At 46.9% G+C, this 24509-nt stretch overlaps 1 protein-coding gene and 1 pseudogene across 1 annotated transcript in view; one reads left to right on the forward strand and one right to left on the reverse strand.

Annotated features, from left to right (window-relative positions):
- LOC134756848 (40S ribosomal protein S3a-like) lies at positions 1 to 23957 on the reverse strand (annotated as a pseudogene).
- GLDC (glycine decarboxylase) overlaps positions 23956 to 24509 on the forward strand; it is a 113060-nt gene continuing 112506 nt past the window's right edge. Inside the window, exon 1 of the mRNA XM_004065375.5 lies at positions 23956 to 24210. Within this exon, the coding sequence (XP_004065423.4) occupies positions 23956 to 24210 (255 nt within the window). The remainder of the gene's footprint in view (positions 24211 to 24509) is intronic.

Consider the following 24509-nt stretch of genomic DNA (forward strand, 5'->3'; position numbering starts at 1 on the left):
TTAAACAGATACTTGAATTGGTGGTTCATATCTATCAGGTCATTCAACTTTAGCACCTGTCTTGTCCCCAAGAGCTTTTCCAGAACTACTGCCTTGACCATGAAGCTCAATGAATTTTCCCAATTCAAACTTGGGCCGCTTTTTTTTTTGAGATGGAGTCTTGCCCTGTCGCCCAGGCTGGAGTGCACTGGTGCTATCTCAGCTCACTGCAACGTCCGCCTCCTGGGTTCAAGCGATTCTCCTGCTTCAGCCTCCTGCGTAGCTGGGATTACAGGCATGCCATCACACCTAGCTAATTTTTGTATTTTTAGTAGAGATGGGGTTTCACCATGTTGGTCAGGCTGGTCTCGAAATCCTGACCTGGTAATCCGCCCGTCTCGGCCTCCCAAAGTGCTGGGATTACAGGTGTGAGCCACCGCGCCCTGCATGCATTTTCACTTTTCTAATCAGGACATCAGGCAGAGGATAAATAGACTGGTAAGCCTTTTCTTTGTCTTTTCCAATGCTATCTGGAATCAATTTATTGACCACCTTTTCAAGTCACTTTTCTGCACCTCTCAGGTCATGTTTTCAGTCATCTCCTTGGCATACTTGTTGGTATGAGTGTAAGAGGTTTTCTGTATCTGACTGGTTTGTTTTTTTTTTTGAGACGGAGTCTTGCTCTCTTGCCCAGGTTGGAGTGCAGTGGTGCGACCTTGGCTTACTGCAACCTCTGCCTCCTGCGTTCAAGCAATTCTCCTGCCTCAGCCTCCCAAGTAGCTGGGATAACTGGTATGTGCCAGCACACCCAGCTAATTTTATTTTATTTTTTTTTTTAGTAGAGACAGGGTTTCACCATGTTAGCCAGGCTGGTCTCGAACTCCTGACCTCAGGTGATCCGCCCGTCTCAGCCTCACAAAGTGCTGGGATTACAGGTGTGAGCCATAGCGCCTGGCCGACTGTTGTGTTTTTTACCAACACAGAATAGGCAAAGCAAATAGTAGTAGTCTTGGTAAGCAAGACATTGGCAGTCTTGACATTAACATGAGCTGCAATCATTGCCCTTTTTTCACCATGGAACACATTTTGTCACTGCTAAGATCCATACCATGCAAGTTAGGCGTTTTTGCTCTGAACATCCTCGATAATAAGCTTGACTTTTCTAAATGCAACTTCATCATTCAGCAAGGCTCACTTCAAACAAATGACCCTTGAGCAAACAGAGACAATTTTCGTTTCTGGAGTCCTGCTGACTAGTATTTCCCAATATTTCTTACACTGAACATAGCAGGTGCTTCCACATCATACCAATCTTTCTTAGAAGATGGATCAAATACCTTCTTCTTGGCTCCCTTTTTGCTGCCTTTCATAAGGAGCTTGTTCTTGCCAACCACCAAGTTGCTGCTCGAAGAGCCAGAAAGGTGGAAATGCAACTCATATGAGAATTTAGGCATAGAGGGCAGGGTGTGCCATCTATGTGACCTCTCATGTAATATCTTCATTGTTAAATTTTTATTTGTCTTTTTTAAGCCTTGCCTAACTAAGCAAGACCTTAAGAAATTTGGCTACCAACTCACAACTGTTCCTTTCAATATTTTTGTTTTAAAAAATTTTTCGGGAGTGTATTCCTCCACCGTGATCCCCTCCCCCCACTAATATTAGGCTTAATTATATACATTTTAAAACGTAATTTTGGCCAGGTGTGGTGGCTCATGCCTGTAATCCCAGCATGTTAGGAGGCCGAGGCAGGCGGATCACCTGAGGTCATGAGTTCGAGACCAGCCTGGCCAACATGTTGAAACCCCATCTCTACCAAAAGTACAAAATATAGCTGGGTGTGGTGGCACGTGCCTGTAATCCCAGCTACTAGGGGGTGCTGACACAGAATTGCTTGAACCCGGGAGGCGGAGGTTGCAGTGAGCCAAGATCACACCACTGCATTCCAGCCTGGGCGACAGAGTGAGACTCCATCTCAAAAAAGAAAACCCAACTTAATTTTATCTATTTTTTTTTTCTTTTTTTTGAGACGGAGTCTCTTCTCTGTCACCCAGGCTGGAGGGCAGTAGTGCGATCTCGGCTCACCACTGCATTCCAGCCTGGGCGACAGAGTGAGACTCCATCTCAAAAAAGAAAACCCAACTTAATTTTATCTATTTTTTTTTTCTTTTTTTTTGAGACGGAGTCTCTTCTCTGTCACCCAGGCTGGAGGGCAGTGGTGCGATCTCGGCTCACTACAACCTCCGCCTCCTGGGTTCAAGCAATTCTCCTGTCTCAGCCTCCCGAGTAGCTGGGATTATAGGTGTGTGCCACCACACCCGGCTATTTTTTGTATTTTTAGCAGAGATGAGGTTTCGAACACCTGACCTCAGGTAATTTGCCTGCCTTGGCCTCCCAAAGTGCTAGGATTACAGGCATGAGCCACCGTGCCTAGCCTATTTTTTTTTTTTAAGAGACAGAGTCTCACTCTGTTGCCCAGGCTGGAGTTCAGTGGCACTATCTCAGCTCACTGCAAGCTCCGCCTCCTGGGTTCACACCATTCTCCTGCCTCAGCCTCCTGAGTAGGTGGGACTACAGGTGCCCGCCACCACGCCCGGCTTTTTGTATTTTTAATAGAGACAGGGTTTCACTGTGTTAGCAAGGATGGTCTCCATCTCCTGACCTCGTGATCCACCCACCTCGGCCTCCCAAAGTGCCGGGATTACAGGAGTGAGCCACCGCGCCTGGCCCTTTTCTTTTTTTCTTTTTCTTTTTTTTTTTTTGAGACGGAGTTCCACTGTTGATGCCCAGGCTGGAGTACAATGGCGCGATCTCAGCTCACTGCAATCTCCGCCTCCTAGGTTCAAGCAATTCTCTTGCCTCAGCCTCCCGAGCAGCTTGGATTACAGGCACCCACCACCATGCCTAGCTATTTTTTGTATTTTTTAGTAGAGACAGGGTTTAGCCATGTTGGCCAGGCTGGCCTTGACTTCCTGACCTCAGGCAATCCGCCCAATCTGCCCACCTTGGCCTCCCAAAGTGATGGGATTACAGGCATGAGCCACCGCACCAAGCCAATTTTTTCTTTTTTGTAGAGATGGGGTCTTGCTATATTGCCCAGGCTGGTCTCCAACTCCTGGTATCCAGCAGCTGTCCTGCCTCAGACTCTCAAAGTGCTGGGATTACAGGCATGAGCCACTATGCCTGATCAATCTCTCCTTTTTAAAATGATTGAATTATTAGCATTTAAATGTATAACCATATTAACTTATTCTGACTTAAGAGTCCCAACTTTCTTCTTCTTGACCTATCTGTAAATACAGAAGCTAGAAAACTACAACCCGAGGCCGGGTGTGGTGGCTCATGCTTGTAATCTGAGCACTTTGGGAGGCTGAGGTGGGCAGATCACCTGAGGTCGGGAGTTCAAGACCAGCCTGACCAACATGGAGAAACCCCGTCTCTACTAAAAATACAAAATTAGCTGGGCATGGTGGCACATGCCTGTAATCCCAGCTACTCTGGAGGCTGAGGCAGGAGAATCACTTGAACCCAGGAGGCGGAGGTTGCAGTGAGCTGAGACTGGGCCATTGCACTCCAGCCTGGGCAACAAGAGCAAAACTCAGTCTCAAAAAAACAACAACAAAAAAGGCCGGGCGCAGTAGCTCACACCTGTAATCCCAGCACTTTGGGAGGCCAAGGCAGGCGGATCACGAGGTCAGGAGATCGAGACCATTCTGGCTAACACGGTGAAACCCCGTCTCTACTAAAAATACAAAAAAATTAGCTGGGCGTGGTGGCGGGAACCTGTAATCACAGCACTTTGGGAGGCCGAGGCGGGCGGATCACGAGGTCAGGAGATCGAGACCACCCTGGCTAACACGGTGAAACCCCGTCTCTACTAAAAATACAACAAAAATTAGCCGGGCGTGGTCGCGGGCATCTGTAATCCCAGCTACTTGGGAGGTTGAGGCAGGAGAATGGAGTGAACCCAGGAGGCGGAGCTTGCAGTGAGCACAAATCGCCCCACTGCACTCCAGCCTGGGCGACAGAGCGAGACTCTGTCTCAAAAAAAAAAAAAAAAAGGCCTGGCGCGGTGGCTCACGCCTGTAATCGCAGCACTTTGGAAGGCTGAGGCGGGCGGATTACGAGGTCAGGAGATCGAGACCGCGGTGAAACCCCGTTTCTACTAAAAATACAAAAAAAAATTAGCCGGGCGCAGTGCAGGCGCCTATATTCCCAGCTACTTGGGAGGCTGAGGCAGGAGAATGGCGTGAACCCGGGAGGCGGAGCTAGCAGTGAGCCAAGATCGCGCCACTGCACTCTAGCCTGGGCGACAGAGCGAGACTCCGTCTCAAAAAAAAAATAAATAAATAAAAATAAAAAAGAAAAGCAGAACGTCCCCGGCAGATAGGTGTGTAAGTGGGTCTTTTTGAAAACCTGTGTAAAAGGATGCCTAGGTGCCGGCTTGTTTCTTCCTAATGGTCCAACCTCTAGCATTCGTGCTCAGCCTAGGGTTTGAGTGACTGCTCCTGACCTGGATCTTGCAGGAGGAGTTTGCGGAGGTTACACAACTTGCTCAATACCTAGGGGACTGGCATCAAATCAGCTTGAGGCTGCCCATCCATGATATTTAATATAAAGATATGTATCAGAGATTAGGGGGTGGCTAAAGTACCCCCCAATTCTCTTATTCTGTACCAGACATTACTCTGGATTTATAATACTCACATCTTTTGAATGATATAGTTTTTGCCATTTGATATCTTGTGAGCATTTATTACAAGATTTCAGCCCAGTAAAAGACCAAAGAGGTCTTGATCTTATTGCATCATGTTGATTTACCCAAGTTAGAAACATTGTGATAAAAGCAAATAAAAATAGCAGTCTCTTTAAATATTTGGGTTTGCAAAGACTAACACTCTGGTAGTATAAGAAGAAGAAGGGAAGGAAATGATGACTTATTGAAAACTCACAATGACTGTATTTTACAAATGAGAAACAGAGGCAGAATAAAGTTAAGTAATCTGCTACAACGTACATTTTCAGTAAGTGGCAGAGCCGGGACTCATCCATGGGGATCTTGGTCAGGACTGAGATCCAGCTCCCATTCCCACAGCAAATCGCCATTTACTTGGGGTAGCCCCCTGACTTGGCCAGGGGATGAATGTCTTCTGTGCGATTTTTTTTTCCACTAAAAAACACATTGGGCCAGGTGCAGTGGCTCACACAGTCATCCCAGCACTTTGGGAGGTCAACGTGGGCTGAGGCCAGGAGTTCGAGACCAGCCTGGGGAAGATGGTGAAACTCCATCTCTACAAAAAAATACAAAAATTAGCTGGGCATGGTGGTGAGCATCTGTAGTCCTAGCTTCCCAGTGGGGAGGGCAGGTGCTGCTGAGGTGGGAGGATTGCTTGATTCCGGGAAGGCAAGGTTGTGGTGAACCAAGATCGCACCACTGCACTCCAGCTTGGGCAATGGAGCAAGACCCTGTCTCAAAACAAAACAAAACTAAAAAATCCATTGCATTAAAAAAAAGTTTTATTAAAAACAACAACAACACACTTCAAAGCTGGGAGTGGTGGCATGTGCCTGTATTTCCAGCTACTTGGAAGGCTGAAATGGGAATATCTTTTGAGCCTAGAAGTCAGAGGCTACAATAAGCTATGATCATGTCACTGTACTCCAGCCTGGGTGACAGAGGGAGATCCTGTCTTTAAAACCATACAAAAAAATTGGTTGGGCACGGTGGCTCACGCCTGTAATCCCAGCACTTTGGGAGGCCGAGAAAGGCGGATCACCTGAGGTCAGGAGTTTGAGACCAGCCTGGCCAACACAGTGAAACCCCGTCTCTACTAAAATAGAAAAATTAGCCAGGTATGGTGGCATGGGCCTGTAGTCCCAGCCACTCGGGAGGCTGAGGCAGGAGAATCGCTTGAAATCGGGAGGCGGAGGTTGCAGTGAGCCGAGATCGCGCCACTGCACTCCAGTCTGGGCAACAGTATTTTTTTTGAGACACAGTCTTGCTCTATCACCCAGGCTGGAGTGCAATGGTGCGATCTCGGCTCACTGCAACCTTCGCCTCCCAGGTTCAAGTGATTCTTCTGCCTCAGCCTCCTGAGTAGTTGGGATTACAGATGCCCACTACCATGCCCGGCTAGTTTTTGTATTTTTAGTAGAGACGGGGGTTTCACCATGTTGGTCAGGCTGGTCTCGAACTCCAAGCCTCAGGTAATCTACCCGCCTTGGCCTCCCAAAGTGCTGGGATCGCAGACATGAGCCACCGGGCCCGGTGCTGAAAAATTTAAATATAAACAAAGTTTCAAGGAAAAGAGCTAGAACCAAAAGAGTATTTTCTATTGGATCTATAGAAAGAGCAGTACCTATTATTTATGCAGTGAAACTTACAATTTGAATGAGACAGTTCAGAGCCATGGGGTTGTGTTGAGTCACTGGCCAGCTGTACATTAAAATCCTGATACACACACACACAAACACACAAAATAATAGCCAGGTGTGGAAGCGAATGCTCTATGCACATTGCCCGTGTGTCCTTAACAGTAAATTAGTGGCCTCTGGGCTTTGAATCAGTCTTTGGCTTTCTGTCCTTTCACAATCCTGTGCTGGTCAATGAAATACTTGAAGGCGGGTCCTCCTCTAGTGCATTTTCTCTACCACCTGTGACCACAGTTATCTTTTCGAATCTGCCTTTCCTCTTTAATTGTAATAAACGAAGAAGTATCTACTTCATAAATTCACTCTTCGATAAATCCAAGGACTCTAGCTGGACACTCACAGGGCCAGTTAAGAGCTGAGTGGATTTTCTCTTTAAAGGAAGTCATACTGAGTTGTTAATGAGGCTTGGCATGGCAGTAATTGCTTTCAAAGGAGAAACGAGTTAACACAAATGTATCTTTAATTAGCTTATAGTGGGGAGTGATATTTTTGGACAGGGCCCCTGGTATCCCTCCATTCCCTCCTTCCCCACTTCACACTTAGCCAGCCAGGAAAGAATATTAAGGTACCAACCTTGCATCTAAATCCTTTATAATTCTGCTTCTCTTGGGAAAGAAAGTATCACCTGGGAGCTAGTCCTGCTTGGCTGTTTTATTAGGAATCCAGAATCTGCATATGTCATATCTCATCTTTAGTAAAAGAATCTGGGAGGTCACAGCATGGCATTAAACCTAGTGCAATAACATTGACATTCATATAGAAACTTCACTTCTAGCTGGGTGCGGTGGCTCACGCCTGTAATCCCAGCACTCTGGGAGGCTGAAGCAGGCAGATCACTTGAGGTCAGGAGTTTGAGACCAGCCTGGCCAACATGCTGAAACCCCGTCTCTACTAAAAATACAAAAATAAGGCCGGATGCAGTGGCTCACACCTGTAATCCCAGCACTTAAAGGAGGCCGAGGCTGGCGGATCACCTGAGGTTGGGAGTTCGAGACCAGCCTGACTAACATGGAGAAACCCCGTCTCTACTAAAAATACAAAATTAGCTGGGCGTGGTGGCACATGCCTGTAATCCCAGCCACTTGGGAGGCTGAGGCAGGAGAATCACTTGAACACGGGAGGCAGAGATTACGGTGAGCTGAGATCGCGCCATTGCACTCCAGCCTGAGCAACAAGAACAAAACTCCATCTCAAGAAATAAAAAATAAAATAAAAATACAAAAATTAGCTGGGTGTGGTAGTGTGCGCCTGTAATCCCAGCTACTAAGGAGACTGAGGCAGGACAATCACTTAAACCCCAGAGGCAGAGGTTGCAGTGAGCTGAGATCGCACCACTGCACTCTAGCCTGGGAGACAGAGAGAGACTCCATCTCAAAAAAATGAAAAAAAAAAAAAAGAGGCTTCTTCACTTCTGCCTGGTATCTCACACTCATTTAGGAGCACTCTTGGAAAAATAAAAAACAGTAATGTGACAGAAATTGTAGGGCTTGGGATCTACATGCTAAATCCTGGCTTCCACCCCTCCTTCCTGGCTTTGTGGTCTCAGAATCTTAAGCAAGTCACTTCACTTCTCTGGAATTTATTAATGTGTTTGAAAGTACTGGGCACATAGTAGGCCCTTTGTAAATATTAGTTTCTTTCTGCCTATAATTGGGATCTGCGAGGAAATGCATGCTAAACTCAGGAATGGAGGTTGGATTAAGAGTCCTTGTTGAGTGCTGTAGGGAAGGAAAAATAATTTTCTCTTGGCATTTCACTGTCCTTAGTTGGAATGAACCCCTGTAAACAAAAACCAGATGAATGAGAGAAAAACAGAAGTTCATTAGCCTGAATATTTTGTGTATATAGGGGAGACATGCAGGGAAAAATGAGTAAATCTCCCGGAGTAAAAAAAATCTCAAAGAGGTGGCTTTGAATTCAGGCTTAAATACTTGAGACGAAGAAAGAAAGGTGTGGGTACAGTCCCAGGGCAGGTGACCAGGAAAATCACCTATAGGGTAAGGTTTGTTACACAGATTTAAGTTGATGCATTCTCCATTGATTAGTTTCTAGAGGGCGCTGTGGCCCATGCCAGTAATCCCTGCTACTCTGGGGGCTGAGGTGGGAGGATCTCTTGAGGCCAGGAGTTCAAGACTGGGCTGGGCAAGATGGTGAGATTTACCTCCACTACTACACAAAAGATGACATGGATCAACAGATGTTTTCTTCTAGCCATAAGACAATGACAATCTCTAATGAGATAAAATAGTGGTACATGAAAAGCGTATGTATTTTTATAAGAAACTCATGTCAGCTAACTGTATGGTAAAGTTAGGCTACCTTCTTTCTTCTAGATTCTCAGATACATAAGAGCTCAACCTAAAGACTCAGGTTTTTAGAGTTTAAACAGTTCAAGCTAACTATGCACAGGGGATTTTTGAAACTTGTACAGAAACTATAAGCTACTAGGAATTACTCCCCAAATCATGGCTGTAATGAGCTTTAGATGTGTTCATTTGACATAAGAGAGGAAATCCATCAGAGTTCAGGTAGGAAAACAGAAATCACTCCGGGTATTTCAAGCAGAGGGGTTGAACTGGGGAATCAGGTGTTTGTAATAATGTTGAAGAACAGGAAGTCAAGGGAAGCTGCCAATGGCTTCCAAGTTTACAGGGTTGCTGTGGTGCTAAAAGTCAGTCAGTTGCGGCTGTCACACAAGAAAAAAACCCCAAAACAAAAAAACAACTACATTGACATTTCAACCACAGCCCACAGAAGTGGGCCAGGACATGTATTCTGAGCATACACAGTTTGACTGTTGGGAAAAACACTCTTCCCTCTACACTTTTTTTTTTTTTTCAGACGGAGTTTTTCTCTGTCGCCCAGGCTGGAGCTTAGTGGCACGATCTTGGCTCACTGCGACATCTGCCTCCCGGGTTCAAGCGATTCTTCCGCCTCAGCCTCCCAAGTAGCTGGGATTACAGGCGCCTGCCACCATGCCTGGCTAATTTTTGTATTTTCAGTAGAGACGGGGTTTCATCATGTCGGCCAGGCTGGTCTCGAACCCCTGACCTCAGGTGATCCACCCGCCTCAGCCTCCCAAAGTGTTGGTGTTACAGGTGTGAGCCACTGCGCCCAGCCTCTTTCCTGTATACTTTCACACAACACTTGTGACATGAGATGTGTGGGGGTTTTTACCACCACATCAGGCAATTCTATGGCAAATACCAATTGTGTGGCCTATAATTCACTTCAATTCTGATACTATCTAACTGGAGATAGTGTCAGATCCCACAGGTTAAGGGCTCAGTCCCACAGGCTGCCTCCACTTCAGACACCAATTGCAAGTCCCACTTGCGACCTACTGGCTATAAATTGGGGGTCCCACGATCCCTTTCTAAGGTTCAATAATTTGCTAGCATAACCCATATAACTCAGGAAAACATTTTATTATATCGACTGGTTTATTGCATAGGGTGTTTTAAAGGATATGGATGAATAACTGGATGAAGAGGTACATAAAGCAAGGTCCAGAAGGGCCCCAAGCACAGGACCATCTGTCCCTGTGTACTTGGGGTGCACTACCCTCTCATCACCTCCACCTGTTCAACAACATGGACGCTCATAAAATCTTCTGTTTCAGGGTGTTTGTGGAGCTTAATTAAACTCTAGCTCCCTTCCCCTTCACTCTTTCCTGGAGGTTGGTGGGTGGGCTGAAAGTTTCGACCCTCTAATCACTTGGTCCTTCTGGTGACCAGCCCCATCTTGAGGCTATCTAAGGACACCCATCTTAAGACACCTCATTAGCATCAACTCAGGTGTGATCAAAAGTGGCTCCTTATAAATAACAAAAACACTCCCAGCACTCAGGAAATTCCAAGGGTTTTAGGAACTTTGTACCAGGAACCAGGTAAAATATTTATTATACCAGAATTCTCTTCTAAACTAGATTTAAATAAGAACCAGAGTGTCATAGTACTCAGAATCATATCAAGGGCCAGGTACCATGGGCTCACGCCTGTAATCCCAGCACTTTAGGAGGCCCCAAGCAGGAAGGTCACTTGAGGCCAGGAGTTCAAGACCAGCCTGGGCAACAAATAAGACCCCTGTCTCTACAAAAATAAAAAACAAAATAAAATAAAAACAAAACCCAAAGAAACAAAAAACAAAATTCTATGAAAAACCAACTCAAATTGGATGAGAAAGAAGAACAGATGGAAATTTTAGAACTGAAAAATATAGACACATAAATAATTAAAAATCAAAATCTATGACTGGACTTAACAGTAGAATGGAAAGGACAGAGGAAAGAATCAGTGAATGCATATGTAAAGCAATAGCAATTACCCAATCCGAACAACAGAGAGAAAACAGAAAAAAGTGAAGAGATCTTCAGGGACATGTGGGACTGTAACAAAATATCTAACATTCATGCTACTGAAGGCTCAGAACAGAGGACAAAGAGGGCAAGGCTGAAAAAGTAATCAAGAAATAATGATTGAGGCTGGGTGCCATAGCTCATGCCTGTAATCGCAGCACTTTAGGAGGCCCAGGTGGCCAGACTGCTTGAGCCCAGGAGTTCAAGACCAGCCTCCATCTCTAAGAAGAAGAAGAAGAAAAAAAAAAAGACGAAAACTAGTCAGGTGTGGTGGCATGTGCCTGTAGTCCCTGAAACTGGAGAGGCTGAGGTGGGAGGATTGCTTGAGCCCAGGAGTTTGAGGCTGCCGTGAGCCACAATCACACTATTGCACTTTAGCCTAGTGACAGAGCAAGACCCTGTCTCTAATGTAAGAAAACAACAACAACAACAAAGGCCAGACACAGTGGCTCACGCTTGTAATCCCAGCGCTTTGGGAGGCCAAGGTGGGCAGATCACCTGAGGTCAGGAGTTTGAGACTAGCCTGGCCAACATGGTGAAACCCCGTCTCTACTACAAATACAAAAATAGTCGGGCATGGTGGTGCATGCCTGTAATCCCAGCTACTCTGGAGGCTGAAGCAGGAGACTCACTTGAACCCAGGAGGCGTAGGTTGCAGTGAGCCAAGTTCATGCCACTGCACTCCAGCCTGGGAGACAGAGTGAGACTTTGTCTCAAAAAAAAAAGAGAGAGAGAAGAAATAATGGTTGAAAATGTCTGAAATTTGGCAAAAAATAAATAAATCTACAGATTTAAAAGCTCTAAATGAACATTAGACAACATAAGCCTAATGAAATCCATGCCAAGTCACATCACAGTCAAACTTGGCATGAACTTCAAACTCCTGAATACTAAAGGCAAGAAGAAAATCCTGAAAGAAGCAAAAGAGAAATTACATCCCTAGAGGTTAAACTATTTGAGTGACAAAAGATTTCTCACTGAAACAATGGAGGCCAAAAGGAGGTGGCACGGTGTTTTTCAAGTGCTGAAAGAAAATAACTGTTAACACAGAATTCTATATGCCACAAAAATATCCTTCAATAACGAAGGGAAATTGAGTCATTCTCAATTGGTCGCCAACTTCAAAAAAAATGTCTAAAGGAATTTCTCTAGCCGGGTGAGGTGGCTCACACCTGTAATCCCAGCGCTTTGGGAGGCTGAGGCAGGCGGATTACCTGAGGTTGGGAGTTTGAGACCAGCCTGACCAACATGGAGAAACCCCGTCTCTACTAAAAATACAAAATTAGCTGGGCATGGTGGCACATGCCTGTAATCCCAGCTACTCAGGAGGCTGAGGCAGGTGAACTGCTTGAACCTGGGAGGCAGAGGTCGCAGAGAGCCAAGATCGTGCCATTGCACTCCCGCCTGGGCAACAAGAGTGAAACTCTGTCTAAAAAAAAAAAAAAAAAAGAAAGAAAGAAATTTCTCTAGACAAAAAGCAAATGACAAAAGAAGGACTCTTGGAACGTCAGAAAAGAATAAAAAACAATAGTGAGAACAAGTAAAATACAATCAACTTTCCTTCTCTTGCATTTTCTAAATTATAGTAGTACCTCCTTATCCTTAAAGGATGCATTCCAAGATCCCTAGTCGATGCCTGAAGCCTTGAATAGTACTAAAGTCCATATATACTATTTTTGCTTTTCTTTTTATTAATTATTTTATTATTATACTTTAAGTTCTGGGATACATGTGCTGAACGTGCCTGTTTGTTACATAGGTATACATGTGCCATGGTGGTTTGCTGCATCCATCAACCTGTCATCTAGGTTTTTTGTTTTTTTTTTTTGAGATGGAGTCTTGCTCTTGTTGCCCAGGCTGGAGTGCAGTGGCATGATTTTGGCTCACTGCCACCTCTGCCTCCCAGGTTCAAGAGATCTTCCTGCCTCAAGCCCCCTAGTAGCTGGGATTACAGACACACACCACCACACCTGGCTAATTTTTGTATTTTTAATAGATACAGGGTTTCACCATGTTTGCCAGGCAGGTCTTGAACTCCTGACCTCAGGTGATATACCCACCTCGGCCTCCTAAACTGCTGGGATTACAGGCTGGGCCACCGAGCCCAGCCGCATCATCTAGGTTTTTCTTTTTTTTTTTTTGAGACGGCGTGTCGGTCTGTCGCCTAGGCTGGAGTGCAATGGCGCGATCTTGGCTCACTGCAAGCTCCACCTCCCAGGTTCACGCCATTCTCCTGCCTCAGCCTCCCGAGTAGCCGGGACTACAGACGCCTGCCACCATGCCCAGCTGATTTTTTGTGTTTTTAGTAGCGACGGGGTTTCACCATGTTAGCCAGGATGGTCTCGATCTCCTGACCTCGTGATCCACCCACCTCGGCCTCCGAAAGTGCTGGGATTACAGGTGTGTCCATCATCTAGGTTTTAAGCCCTGCATGCATTAGGTATTTGTCCTCAGCTATCCCTCCCCTTGCCCCCACTCCCTAACAGACCCCAGTGTGTGATATTCCCCTCCCTGTGTCCATGTGTTCTCATTGTTCAACTCCCACTTATAAATGAGAACATGTGGTGTTTGGTTTTCTGTTCCTGTGTTAGTTTGCTGAGAAAGATGGTTTCCAGTTTCATCCATGTCTCTGCAAAGGACATGAACTCATTCTTTTTTATGGCTGCATAATATTCCATGGTGTACATATTATTAAGTCAAGAACTTTCACCTTTTCACTTAAAGGAAGTGCTTTACAGCTTCTCTGTGGCATATCCAAATTGCCAGCATCACTATTCTGAAATTTTGGGCCATTATTAAGTAAAACACAACAAACTGCAATATCCTGATGGTCAATCTGAGAATGGGACAACTGAGAAAGCTATGAAGTGACTGAGGGTGCACAGCAAAAACAGCATGGATACACTGGACGAAGGGATGAATCACATCCCAGGCGCGATGGGGCAGGACAGTGTGAGATTTTGTCATGCTCCGTGGAACAGCATGTAGCTTAAAACTTATGAACTGTTGGCTGGGCACGGTGGCTCATGCCTGTAATCCCAGCACTTTGGGAGGCTGAGGTGGGTGGATCACCTGAGGTCAGGAATTCGAGACCAGCCTGACCAATATGGAGAAGCCCTGTTTCTACTAAAAATACAAAATTAGCCGGGCATGGTGGTGCATGCCTGTAATCCCAGCTACTCAGAAGGCTGAGGCAGGAGAATCGCTTGACTCCGGGAGGCGGAGGTTGTGGTGAGCTGAGATCACGCCACTGTACTACAGCCTGGGCAACAAGAGTGAAACTCTGTCTCAAAAAAAAAAAAACAAAAAAAAAAAACAAAAAACACCCAACAACTTATGAACTGTTTATTTCTGGAATTTTCCATTTATGGTTTCAGAAGGTGGTTAACTGCAGGTAACTGAAACCATGGAAAGTGAAACCACAAATAAGGGGGTCTACGGTACTCTTCCTCAGGGGCAGTCTGTGTATTGCAGCACCTTCAGTTGTTACTATGAAAGCCCTGCTGTGTAGTTAAGTTTTGGAAACAGGGTGTGTTCTATAACGTTCCGATTAAATACTGGTGTTTTCACAGCCCTCTGTCTTGGGCTATGAACTTCACAATTGTTTTTCCAGTGATACAGTTCCTTTCTCTTCTGTCCTGTATTCTCTGGCTGCAGAGTCGCTGGTTGATTTCCTCTAAGCCCTGACCCCTGTTTATTCTGTTTTCTTTTATTTTTCCTTCATTATGTAAGACAAGAAGGCTGGAGGAGGCTAGAGTAGGAGGCATTCCATTCCTCAGCTGGGATAAAGCTCTGGCACAGTCCCTTCCTTTGGAGAGTAAGCTTTTGCCGTAAAGCAAGCTCTGGACATCCCCCTCAAACCTGTCCACACTCAGCCTTCCTTAATTTATCAAAAATATTACCATTTACGTGTTCCTACCTAATGTGTCAAAAAAATTTATTGATTTTCAATTTGTTCATTTTTTTTTTTTTTGGAGATGGAGTCCTGTTCTGTTGCCCAGGCTGGAGTGCAGTGGTGCGATCTCAGCTCACCGCAACCTCCACCTAGTAGCTTCGAGAGATTCTCGTGCCTCAGCCTCCTGAGTAGCTGGGACTACAGGCACATGCCACCATTCCCAACTAATTTTTGTATTTTTAGTAGAGATGGGGTTTAGCCATATTGGCCAGGCTGGTCTTGAACTCCTGACCTCAAGTGATCCACCCACCTTGGCCTCCCAAAGTGTTGGGATTACATGCGTGAGCCTAGCCTTTATTTTTATTTATTTATTTTTAAGACAGGGTCTTGCTCTGTCACCCAAGCTGGAGTGCATTGTCAAAATCATAGCTCAATGAAGCCTCAAAATCCTGGGCTGAAGTGCTCCTCCTGCCTCAGCCTCCTGTGTCCAGCCCAGAGTGGTTTTAGATATGTAGGGTTTACCATTATCTTAGGTTCTAGTAACCTAAGATGCCTGGGTATTTTTGTGTCCTTAGTAAATGGCCACAGGTATCTTTGGGGGAGTTCAGGAGGAAGATTTATAGTATATTCTCATAGCCGGGTAAGATCTTTTTTCAAGAGTCCTTTTTCAACCTCCCCTTCATTTGGGTCTGTGAACTCTCTGAAGTTAGGGAATTGGTTGAAAAGCTGGGTCTCTCAATTTTGGTGACTTATATCAAGTTTTTGTTCACCAGATCAAGTTACATCTTTAGTAGTCTGCCCATCAATTTGTGAACACCAAAGATCCCTGTGGATCACCTGACGGGTTACCCCTCTGATCCACTGCCCATTATGACAACGTTGCTCATCTTTCTCCATTGACCAGTGCTGCCACTTGGCTTCTACCACTCCAGGATTCCATCATTAACATTAGAATCAAGGCGCCCATCTCAACAGTTCCATTGTGTACCACCATCTTATACCTGTAGAGGACCGCAGCCACAGGACTTTTCAAAAACACTGGTGCTGCTCTTACCAATGGACTTCTCAGTACTCTGGTGAAGGGATTGTCCTCTGGTTTCTTCTGAGGGATACACTGAAAGGGTGGAAGAGTGTGTTACTCATGACAAATCTACTTCAACATTCCTTTCTCACCAAGACTTAGATCCTTCTCTACTATTCCAAGGACGTTCTAGGATTTCTTTTTTTTTTTTGAGACAGGTTTTTTTTTTTTTTGGAGACATGTCACCCAGGCTGGAGTGCAGTGGCACAATCATGACGCATTGCAGCCTCAACCTCCCAGACTCAAGCAATCCTCCTGCCTCAGCCCCCAGAATAGCTGGGACCACAGAGGCATGCGACCACACCCAGCTAATTTTTATATTTTTTGTAGAGACAGGAGTCTCATCATGTTGCTCAGGCTGGTCTAGAACTCCTGGGTTCAAGTGATCTACCCTCCCCAGCCTCCCAAAGTGCTGGGATTACAGGTGCAAGCCACTGTGCCTGGACAGAAGTCCTAGTATCTTAACCTAATTTAATGAAGGCACTGTTAAGTATGGTTTCATCAATCAACTCAGCAAACTAAAAAGCCACTCCTGGCTGATTGAGCTAACACACTGAATCCAGAATCTCTCGTACTACAAATAAATCAATAATTTCAATTTTATATTCCTTTTTGTCTGGTTTAGAATCCACTCCCATAGAAATCCTCTGGTAATAATATATATTAGCAACATTTTGCAATTCTTTCCTTGTGTAAGCTTCTCTGATGTCAAATGTTCTACTCATCTTCTTGGGGTATGGTAAGATCTGATTCTGGTTGTGGATCTGAAAGCAAAGAAGCATTGACATTCCATTGCAAGGTTAGTGCCTTTAGCGAAGTCATTACAGGATCTTCATGCAAGGTATTGCCAGTTTATGAAAGAGGGCAGGAGGAATGGGTTTACCTATCAAAGGAGACTCAGTGGGATTTGGGGTTTCAAGATAATAAAATTCATTCCAAGCTACAAACATGTTCCCATTCCAAGTTCGAAGATTTCTTTCTTTCTTTGTCTTTTTTTTTTGTTTGTTTTTTCCTTTTTGTGGAGAATGGGGTCTCGCTATACTGCCCAGGCAGGTCTGGAACTCCTGGGCTCAAGCTATCCTCCTTCCTCTGCCTCTCTGAGAGCTGGGATTACAGGCGTGAGCCACCGTGCCCAGCCCTTTCTTTTCTTTTTTTGAAACAGAGTCTTGCTCTGTCGCCCAGGCTGGAGTGCAGTGTCTCAATCTTGGCTGACTGCAACCTCCACCTCCTGGGTTCAAGTAATTCTCCTGCCTCAGTCTCCTGAGTAGCTGGGATTACAGGCGCCTGCCACCATGCCCGGCTAATGTTTGTATTTTTAGTAGAGATGGGGTTTCACCATGCTGCCCAGGCTGGTCTTGAACTCCTGACCTCAAGAGGTCCACCCACCTCGGCCTCCCTAAGTGTTGGGATTATATGCGTGAGCCACTGCACCTGGCGATTTCTTTCTCATTTAAGAGATGGAGTCTTGCTGTTGCCCAAGATGGAATGCAGTGGTGTGATTATAGCTAGGACCACAGGTATGTGTCACAACACCGGCTTTTTTTTTTTTTTTTTGAGATGGATTCCCACTCTGTCACCCAGACTGGAGTGCAGTGGCGCAATCTGGGCTCACCGCAACCTCCACCTCCTAAGTTCAAGCGATTCTCCTGCCTCAGCCTCCCGAGTAGCTGGGATTACAGGTGCCCACCACCACGCCTGGCTAATTTTTGTATTTTTAGTAGAGATGAGGTTTCACCATGTTGGCCAGGCTGGTCTCAAACTCCTGACCTCCTGGCCAAGGTGATCCACCCACCTTGGCCTCCCAAAGTGCTGTGATTACAGGCATGAGCCACCGTGCCCAGCCCTGGCTAATTTTTAAATTTTTTGTAGAGACAGCCAGGCTATGCTGCCCAGGCTGGTCTCAAACTCCTGGTCTCAAGCAATGCTCCTTCCTCAGCCTCCTGAAGTGCTGAGATTATAGGCCTGAGCCACCATGCCAAGGCTTTTTTTTTTTTATTATTTTTAAATTTTTAAATAGCTGGGACTCCTGGAGCAGTACCCCCAAGACCTCATGGATACGAAGGGTTTCCAATTAATTCCAAAATTTCACATATGGTCCAATTTCATCATAGTGCCTAAGAAGAAGTTCATCTGAATTTACGCCATATTATCCATAGCCAGAATTCAGAGCAATTCTGGAATCAGACAATTTGACACCTGTAAACTGTTCAAGTATAGGGTCTGCATCAACACCCCCCAACTTTTTTGAGATGGGGTCTTGCTGGGCTCCCCAGGCTGGTCTAGAACTCCTGGGTCCCAGCTAGGACTACAGGCATGTGCCATCATGCTCAGCCCCATAAACAACTTCTATATGTATAGCTCTGTGTAAAAAGACCATTGTCAACTGCACATATATAAGTTTATTTATTTATTTATTTATTTATTTATTTATTTTTGAGACAGAGTCTCACTCTGTCACCCAGGCTGGAGTGCACTGCTGAACTCGGCTCGCTGCAACCTCCACCTCCCAGGTTCCAGCGATTCTCTGCCTCAACCTCCCAGGTAGCTGAGACTACAGATGTGTGCCACTGCGCCTGGATAATTTTTGTATTTTTTGGTAGAGATGGGGTTTCACCACGTTGGCCAGGTTGGTCTCGAACTCTTGACCTCAGGTGATCCACCCACCTTGGCCTCCCAAAGTGCTAGGATTACAGGTGTGAGCCACCGTGCCTGGCCCCTTTATTCATTTCAAGGGCTATGGTTCCCGAAATATCACCAAGTTTGTTACATTATTGTCCACCAGATTCTAACAACATCAAACTGGGTTTCTTCATCCTCTTCTCTTTTTCTTTTCTTCTCTTTGCTTTTTTCTTCTTATTTTTAAGTCTTCTTTCTTTCAGACTTTACATAAGAATATTCTGATGAATGCCAGTTGTGGTGGCTCATGCCTGTAATCCCAGCACTTTGGGAGGCCGAGGCAGGCCGATCACAAGGTTAGGAGTTCGAGACCAGCCTGGCCAACATGGTGAAACCCCATCTCTACTAAAAATACAAGCAGTAGCTGGGCATGGTGGCGGGTGCCTATAATCCCAGCTACTCGGGAGGCTGAGGCAAGAGAATTGTTTGAACCTGGGAGGCGGAGGTTACAGTGAGCTGAGACTGCGCCATTGCACTCCAGCCTGGGCAACAGAGTGAGACTCTGTCTCAAAAAAAAAAAGAAAAGTATTCTGATGAGACTTCTGAATAAGAGGTGGAAGCTGGCTCAGGACAAAATATTTGTGCTAGAGCAGAACGGGCAGGAGAGGAACAAATGTGGAGGCAGGCCAGGTGCGGTGGCTCACGCCTGTAATCCCAGCACTTTGGGAGGCTGAGACGGGCGGATCACCTGAAGTCAGGAGTTTGAGACCAGCCTGACCAACATGGAGAAACCCCGTCTCTACTAAAAATATGAAAAAATTAGCTGGGCGTGGTGACGCATGCCTGTAATCCCAGCTACTCGGGAGGCTGAGGCAGAAGAATCGCTTGAACCTGGGAGGCAGAGGTTGTAGTCAGCCGAGATCGGGCCATTGCACTCCAGCCTGGGCAACAAGAGCAAAACTCAAAAAAAAAAAAAAAAAAAAAAGGGGAGGCAAAGGAAAAAACTCCCTGAAAGCTCATACAATGGCAGGGAGTGAATGTGTCTCTCAGGAATCTCTTGCCTTTTTCACTCAAACATTAAGCCCTCCTCAATCTGCTTTTGGCTTCCATTATAGCCTTTGTTTGGGTTTATTCAGGAAAACTAACTGTTCTGAAAAAGCACTATAACTGTGCTTCCTCTGGTCTCACACCACACTACAACAATCAACACAGAAGATTTCCATGATCTGGCTGGGCGTGGTGGCTCATGCCTGTAATCCCAACACTTTTGGAGGCCAGGGTGGGCGGATCACTTGAGGTCAGGAGTTTGAGACCAGCCTGGCCAACATGGGGAAACTCCATCTCCACTAAAAAAAAAAATACAAAAATTAGTGCGTGTGGTGGCATATGCCTGTAGTCCCTGCTACTCCGGAGGCTGAGGCAGGAGAATTGCTTGAAACTGTGAGGTCGAGGTCACAGTGAGCCGAGATCGCACCACTGCACTCCAGCCTGGGCAACAGACCAAGGCTCTGTCAAAATGGAAAAACAAAAAGAAGATGACTTCCGTGATCCCGAAATATATGGGGATTTCTCCCCACCAACAAGCAAGCAGTCGGTTCTGAGGCAGACACCAGCTGGGTGCACTCCACTTCAATTCTGACACTCTATCTAGGGATACCGCCAGATCCCAAGGGTTGAGGGCTCAGTCCCCAAGACACCAGTTGCAATTCTAGGCCTCCAGAACTTCTGACGGATCAGCTTCAAGCTGGGGTTTCCATGATCCCTTCTTTGGGTTTGATTAATTTGATAGAATAGCTCACAGAACTCAGGGAAACACTTATGTCTACTGATTTTTTATAAAGGATATTACAAGTAACACAGATGAAGAGATGCGCAGGGCGAGGTAGGTATGGGAGAAGGGGTGAGGACCTTCCATGGCCTCTCCCCATGTGCCACTTTGTGTGTATTCAGCTATCCAGAAGCTCTCTGAAACCTGTCCTCTTGGGTTTTTGTGTGCGTGTTATTTTTGTTTTTTTTTTTTGAGACCGAGTCTTCCTCTATTGCCCAGGCTGGAGTGCAGTGGCACGATCTTGGCTCACTGCAACCTCCACCTCCCGGATTCAAGTGATTCTCCTGACTCAGCCTCTTGAGTAGCTGGGACTACAGGTGCCCGCCACCACGCCCGGCTAATTTTTTGTATTTTTAGTAGAGATGGGGTTTCACGGTGTTAGCCAGGATGGTCTCGATCTCCTGACCTTGTGATCCGCCCGCCTTGGCCTCCCAAAGTGCTGGGATTACAGGCGTGAGCCACCGCGCCCGGCCAATTTTTGTATTTTTAGTAGAGATGGGATTTCACCCTGTTGGCCAGGCTGGTCTCAAACTCCTGACATCAAGTGATCCGCCAGCCTTGGCCTCCCAAAGTGCTGGGATTACAGGCATGAGCCACCACGTCTGGCTCTTGGGTTTTTATAGAGGCTTTATTAGGAAGGCATGATTGATTAAGCATTGATCATTGACCCTCTGCCCTACTGAGAAGTTGAGGGTGGGGCTGAAAGTCTCAACTCCCATTATGTCTTTGTCTTTCCAGTGACCAGCCCTATTCTGAAGCTGTTAGTCACATTAGCATACAAAAAGGCAGGAGTCTGGAGAGTCCCAAGACTTTAGGAGTTGCAGGCCAGGAAATGGGATGTATACCAGATATGTATTTCACAACATCACACACACGAATAAACAAAAAACACTCAATGCATTTCAAGCAGAGGAGAATTAAATGTCAGGAATGGGTGCATACAAAACCATTGGAAGAACTGGAAGAGCAAAAACCAGGGAATACCAACGCTATCTTCAGGTCAACCACTGAAGCTCTAGTCTAGTACACAGAAATTCCTGCTGGGGAACTGCAGGACATTCCCATTGGTGGATACAGCTTCCCAGCTACCTCAAGGTGGGGTGCTGGTAAGGAAGCACGTCATGTCTGCAGCGGTCCATGCATCTGTCTGCTGCAGTCAGAAAATAAGAAAACAGTTTTTACCTTTGTTCCATTTCCCAATTCTCTGTCTCTCTCTTTTTTTTTTTTTTTTTAGGCAGAGTCTTGCTCTATCACCCAGGCTGGAGTGCAGTGGTGCGCTCTCGGCTCACTGCAACCTCTGTTTCCCAGGTTCAAGTGATTCTCATGCCTTAGCCTCCTGAGTAGCTAGGACTACAAGCACGCCCACCAAACCTGGCTAAATTTTTTTTCATATTTGTAGTAGAGATTGAGTTTCGCCATCTTGGCCAAGCTGGTCTTGAACTCCTGTCCTCAAGTGACCCGCCCGCCTCGGCCTCCGAAAGTGCTGGGATTACAGGAGTGAGCCACCGCACCCGGCCTCAATTCTCATATACATATGTGTGTGTATATATACATTTTTTTTTTTTGGCAGAAGGCAAATAACATCCATCACCACGGAGCCAAAGGGATCTGGGAATTATTGTTCCCTGGCTTCCAGTCCCTCTGATACATAGAAAGAACATAGACAGGAATAGGAATAAATGCAGATTACCTCCTCCCTCCAATCCTTCCCCACAACCCCCACCATCTGGCACTGAGGAGATCTCCCAACTTTTATGAAGGTTGTAATTTCAATTCCAAATGGCCGAAAAACTTTTCAGAGACATTCAGCCCAGCCCTACTAGCTCACCACCCGCCTCCGCCTGCCACACAGACATTTTACCTACTGTTCTTTGTGGTGTATTTTCCTGCCCTCTTTTCCATCTCTACTTTCCTGCCTCTCTGGATAGTCTGTGCCTCCTGGGTACGGAGCCCAGAATCTGTTAAGGGTGATTGGAGGAGGAAACTTAGCAGATAAGCAAGAAAGAGAACAGGTTCTATTTTCCCCTAGTCTAAGTACAAGTAATGTTCTGATTACTTCTGTCCTCTCTTCCCCATATTAGAACTGGAATTTTAAAAGTTCATTCTCTTGCTAAAACTGTCATGAGACAGCTGGAGATGGTACATTTACAAAAAATCCAGTTCTAGATGGCTAACTTTCAAAGTAAGACGACAGTGAAAAATATCTATCTTAATATCCTTTGTACTTTTGCTGGGCGCAGTGGCTCACGCCTGTAATGACGGATCACGAGGTCAGGAGATCGAGACCATCCTGCCTAACACGGTGAAACCCCGTCTCTACTAAAAATAAAAATAAAAAATGGCCGCCCGTGGTGGCACGTGCCTGTTGTCCCAGCTACTCAGGAGCCTGAGGCAGGACAATCGCTTGAACCCGGGAGGTGGAGGTTGCAGTGAGCCAAGATCGCGCCACTGCACTCCAGCCTGGGCGACAGAGCGAGATTCCGTCTCAAAAACAACAACAAAATATCCTTTGTAGTTTTACACACACACGTATATGTATATACAGTACATATATTTAAAAAAACCATATACACACACACACACTTCTTTTTTTTTTTTTTCCTGAGTCTCGTTCTGTGGCCCACGCTGGAGTGCAGTGGTGCGATCACATCTCACTGCAGCCTGAAACTCCCTGACTCAAGCAATCCTCCCACCTCAGCCTCCAGAGTAGCTGGGACTTCAGGCGCACGCAACCACGCCCCACTAATTTTTGTATTTTTTGTAGAGACAGGGTTTCACAATGTTGCCCAAGCTGGTCTCGAACTCCTGGGCTCAAGCTATCCTACCGCGTCGGTTTCCGAAAGTGTTGCGATTACAGTCGTGAGCCATAGCGTTACATGTGGTGGGGGGGAAGAGAGAGAAAGAGAGAGAGAGAAAGAAGGAGGAGGAGGAGGAGGAGGAGGAGAAGGAGGAGAAAGAAGGAAGAAGAAAGAAAAGAAAAGAAATATAGAGAGGGTGTTCAAAACTACTGTTCAAGTGCTTTCCATGTACATATAATCTCTTTTTAAAATCCCATCCAGCTCTGTTGAGATGAGAAAACTGAAGCTCTGAGAGGTTGAGTAACTTTATCACGCTCCCGCAAAGATAAAAGAACCGCCATCTGCCCATATTAATTTCCCTGAGATGAAATGTGACAGGGAAAGATACCTCAAAATTAAGGAAATGGAGAGCTTCGAGAATCGTCTTCCATCTCCGCCGAGTCCCCCAGGAACTTGGCCCGGAGTCTTTGGGCTGTCCCACCTGATCTTGCCCCAGTGCGGCTCCACACCCTGGCGGGCGGCGTACGGAGTGTCCCGGCCCCCGGCACCAGCCAGCGTCGGAGTGGGGAGGACTGGAGATGGCAGCCTCCGGTCCAGGGGAAGCGGGACTCTACGGAAGGGCTGGGAAGAGGGTAGGAAGAGGGGGCGGGGGGGAACAGTTCCGCCCCCTCCCCCTCTGTCTACTTTCATTGGCCAAGGGCTTCCTGGCCCCAACCCACCTCCCGCCGCCAGGGCGCCGCTTAAAGTGTGCGGAGCAGGTGCCTTGGGTGGAGCCACAACTTTGCGCCAGTGTCTTGTTTGAGCGCAGCGCCCATTCATTGCCCGCGAGCGTCCATCCATCTGTCCGGCCGACTGTCCAGCGAAAGGGGCTCCAGGCCGGACGCAGCCGCCACCCGGGGGACCGAGGCCAGGAGAGGGGCCGAGAGCGCGGCTGACCCTTGCGGGCCGGGGCAGGGGACGGTGGCCGCGGCCATGCAGTCCTGTGCCAGGGCGTGGGGGCTGCGCCTGGGCCGCGGGGTCGGGGGCGGCCGCCGCCTGGCTGGGGGATCGGGGCCGTGCTGGGCGCCGCGGGGCCGGGACAGCAGCAGTGGTGGCGGGGACAGCGCCGCGGCTGGGGCCTCGCGCCTCCTGGAGCGCCTTCTGCCCAGACACGACGACTTCGCTCGGAGGCACATCGGCCCTGGGGACAAAGACCAGAGAGAGATGCTGCAGACCTTGGGGCTGGCGGTAAGGACCTCCACCCGGCCCTCCGCGGCCTCCCCTCCGCCCTGCCCGGGTTCTGCCTGCGCGGCCTCCCGGCTTCTACCCTGAGCTCTGCTGCGCTCCGCCTGGTCCCCGCACCCTGGGTCCCGGGCCGTGGGGTGGAAGCAAATTCGTGCCTTTGGTCCTCGTGCCTTCTTACTTCTTAACTGCTTACTTTCTCCTGCACCCAGTCTTCGTGCCTCAAAAGTGTACATTTTTAAACCACCCCCAGCCCAAGTGGCCCTGTGGATGGACCTTAACTTTGCAAGAGGAGGAAGACCCCC

The sequence above is a fragment of the Gorilla gorilla genome, chromosome 13 (genome assembly GCF_029281585.2).
Source record: "Gorilla gorilla gorilla isolate KB3781 chromosome 13, NHGRI_mGorGor1-v2.1_pri, whole genome shotgun sequence".
NCBI classification, from domain to species: domain Eukaryota; kingdom Metazoa; phylum Chordata; class Mammalia; order Primates; family Hominidae; genus Gorilla; species Gorilla gorilla.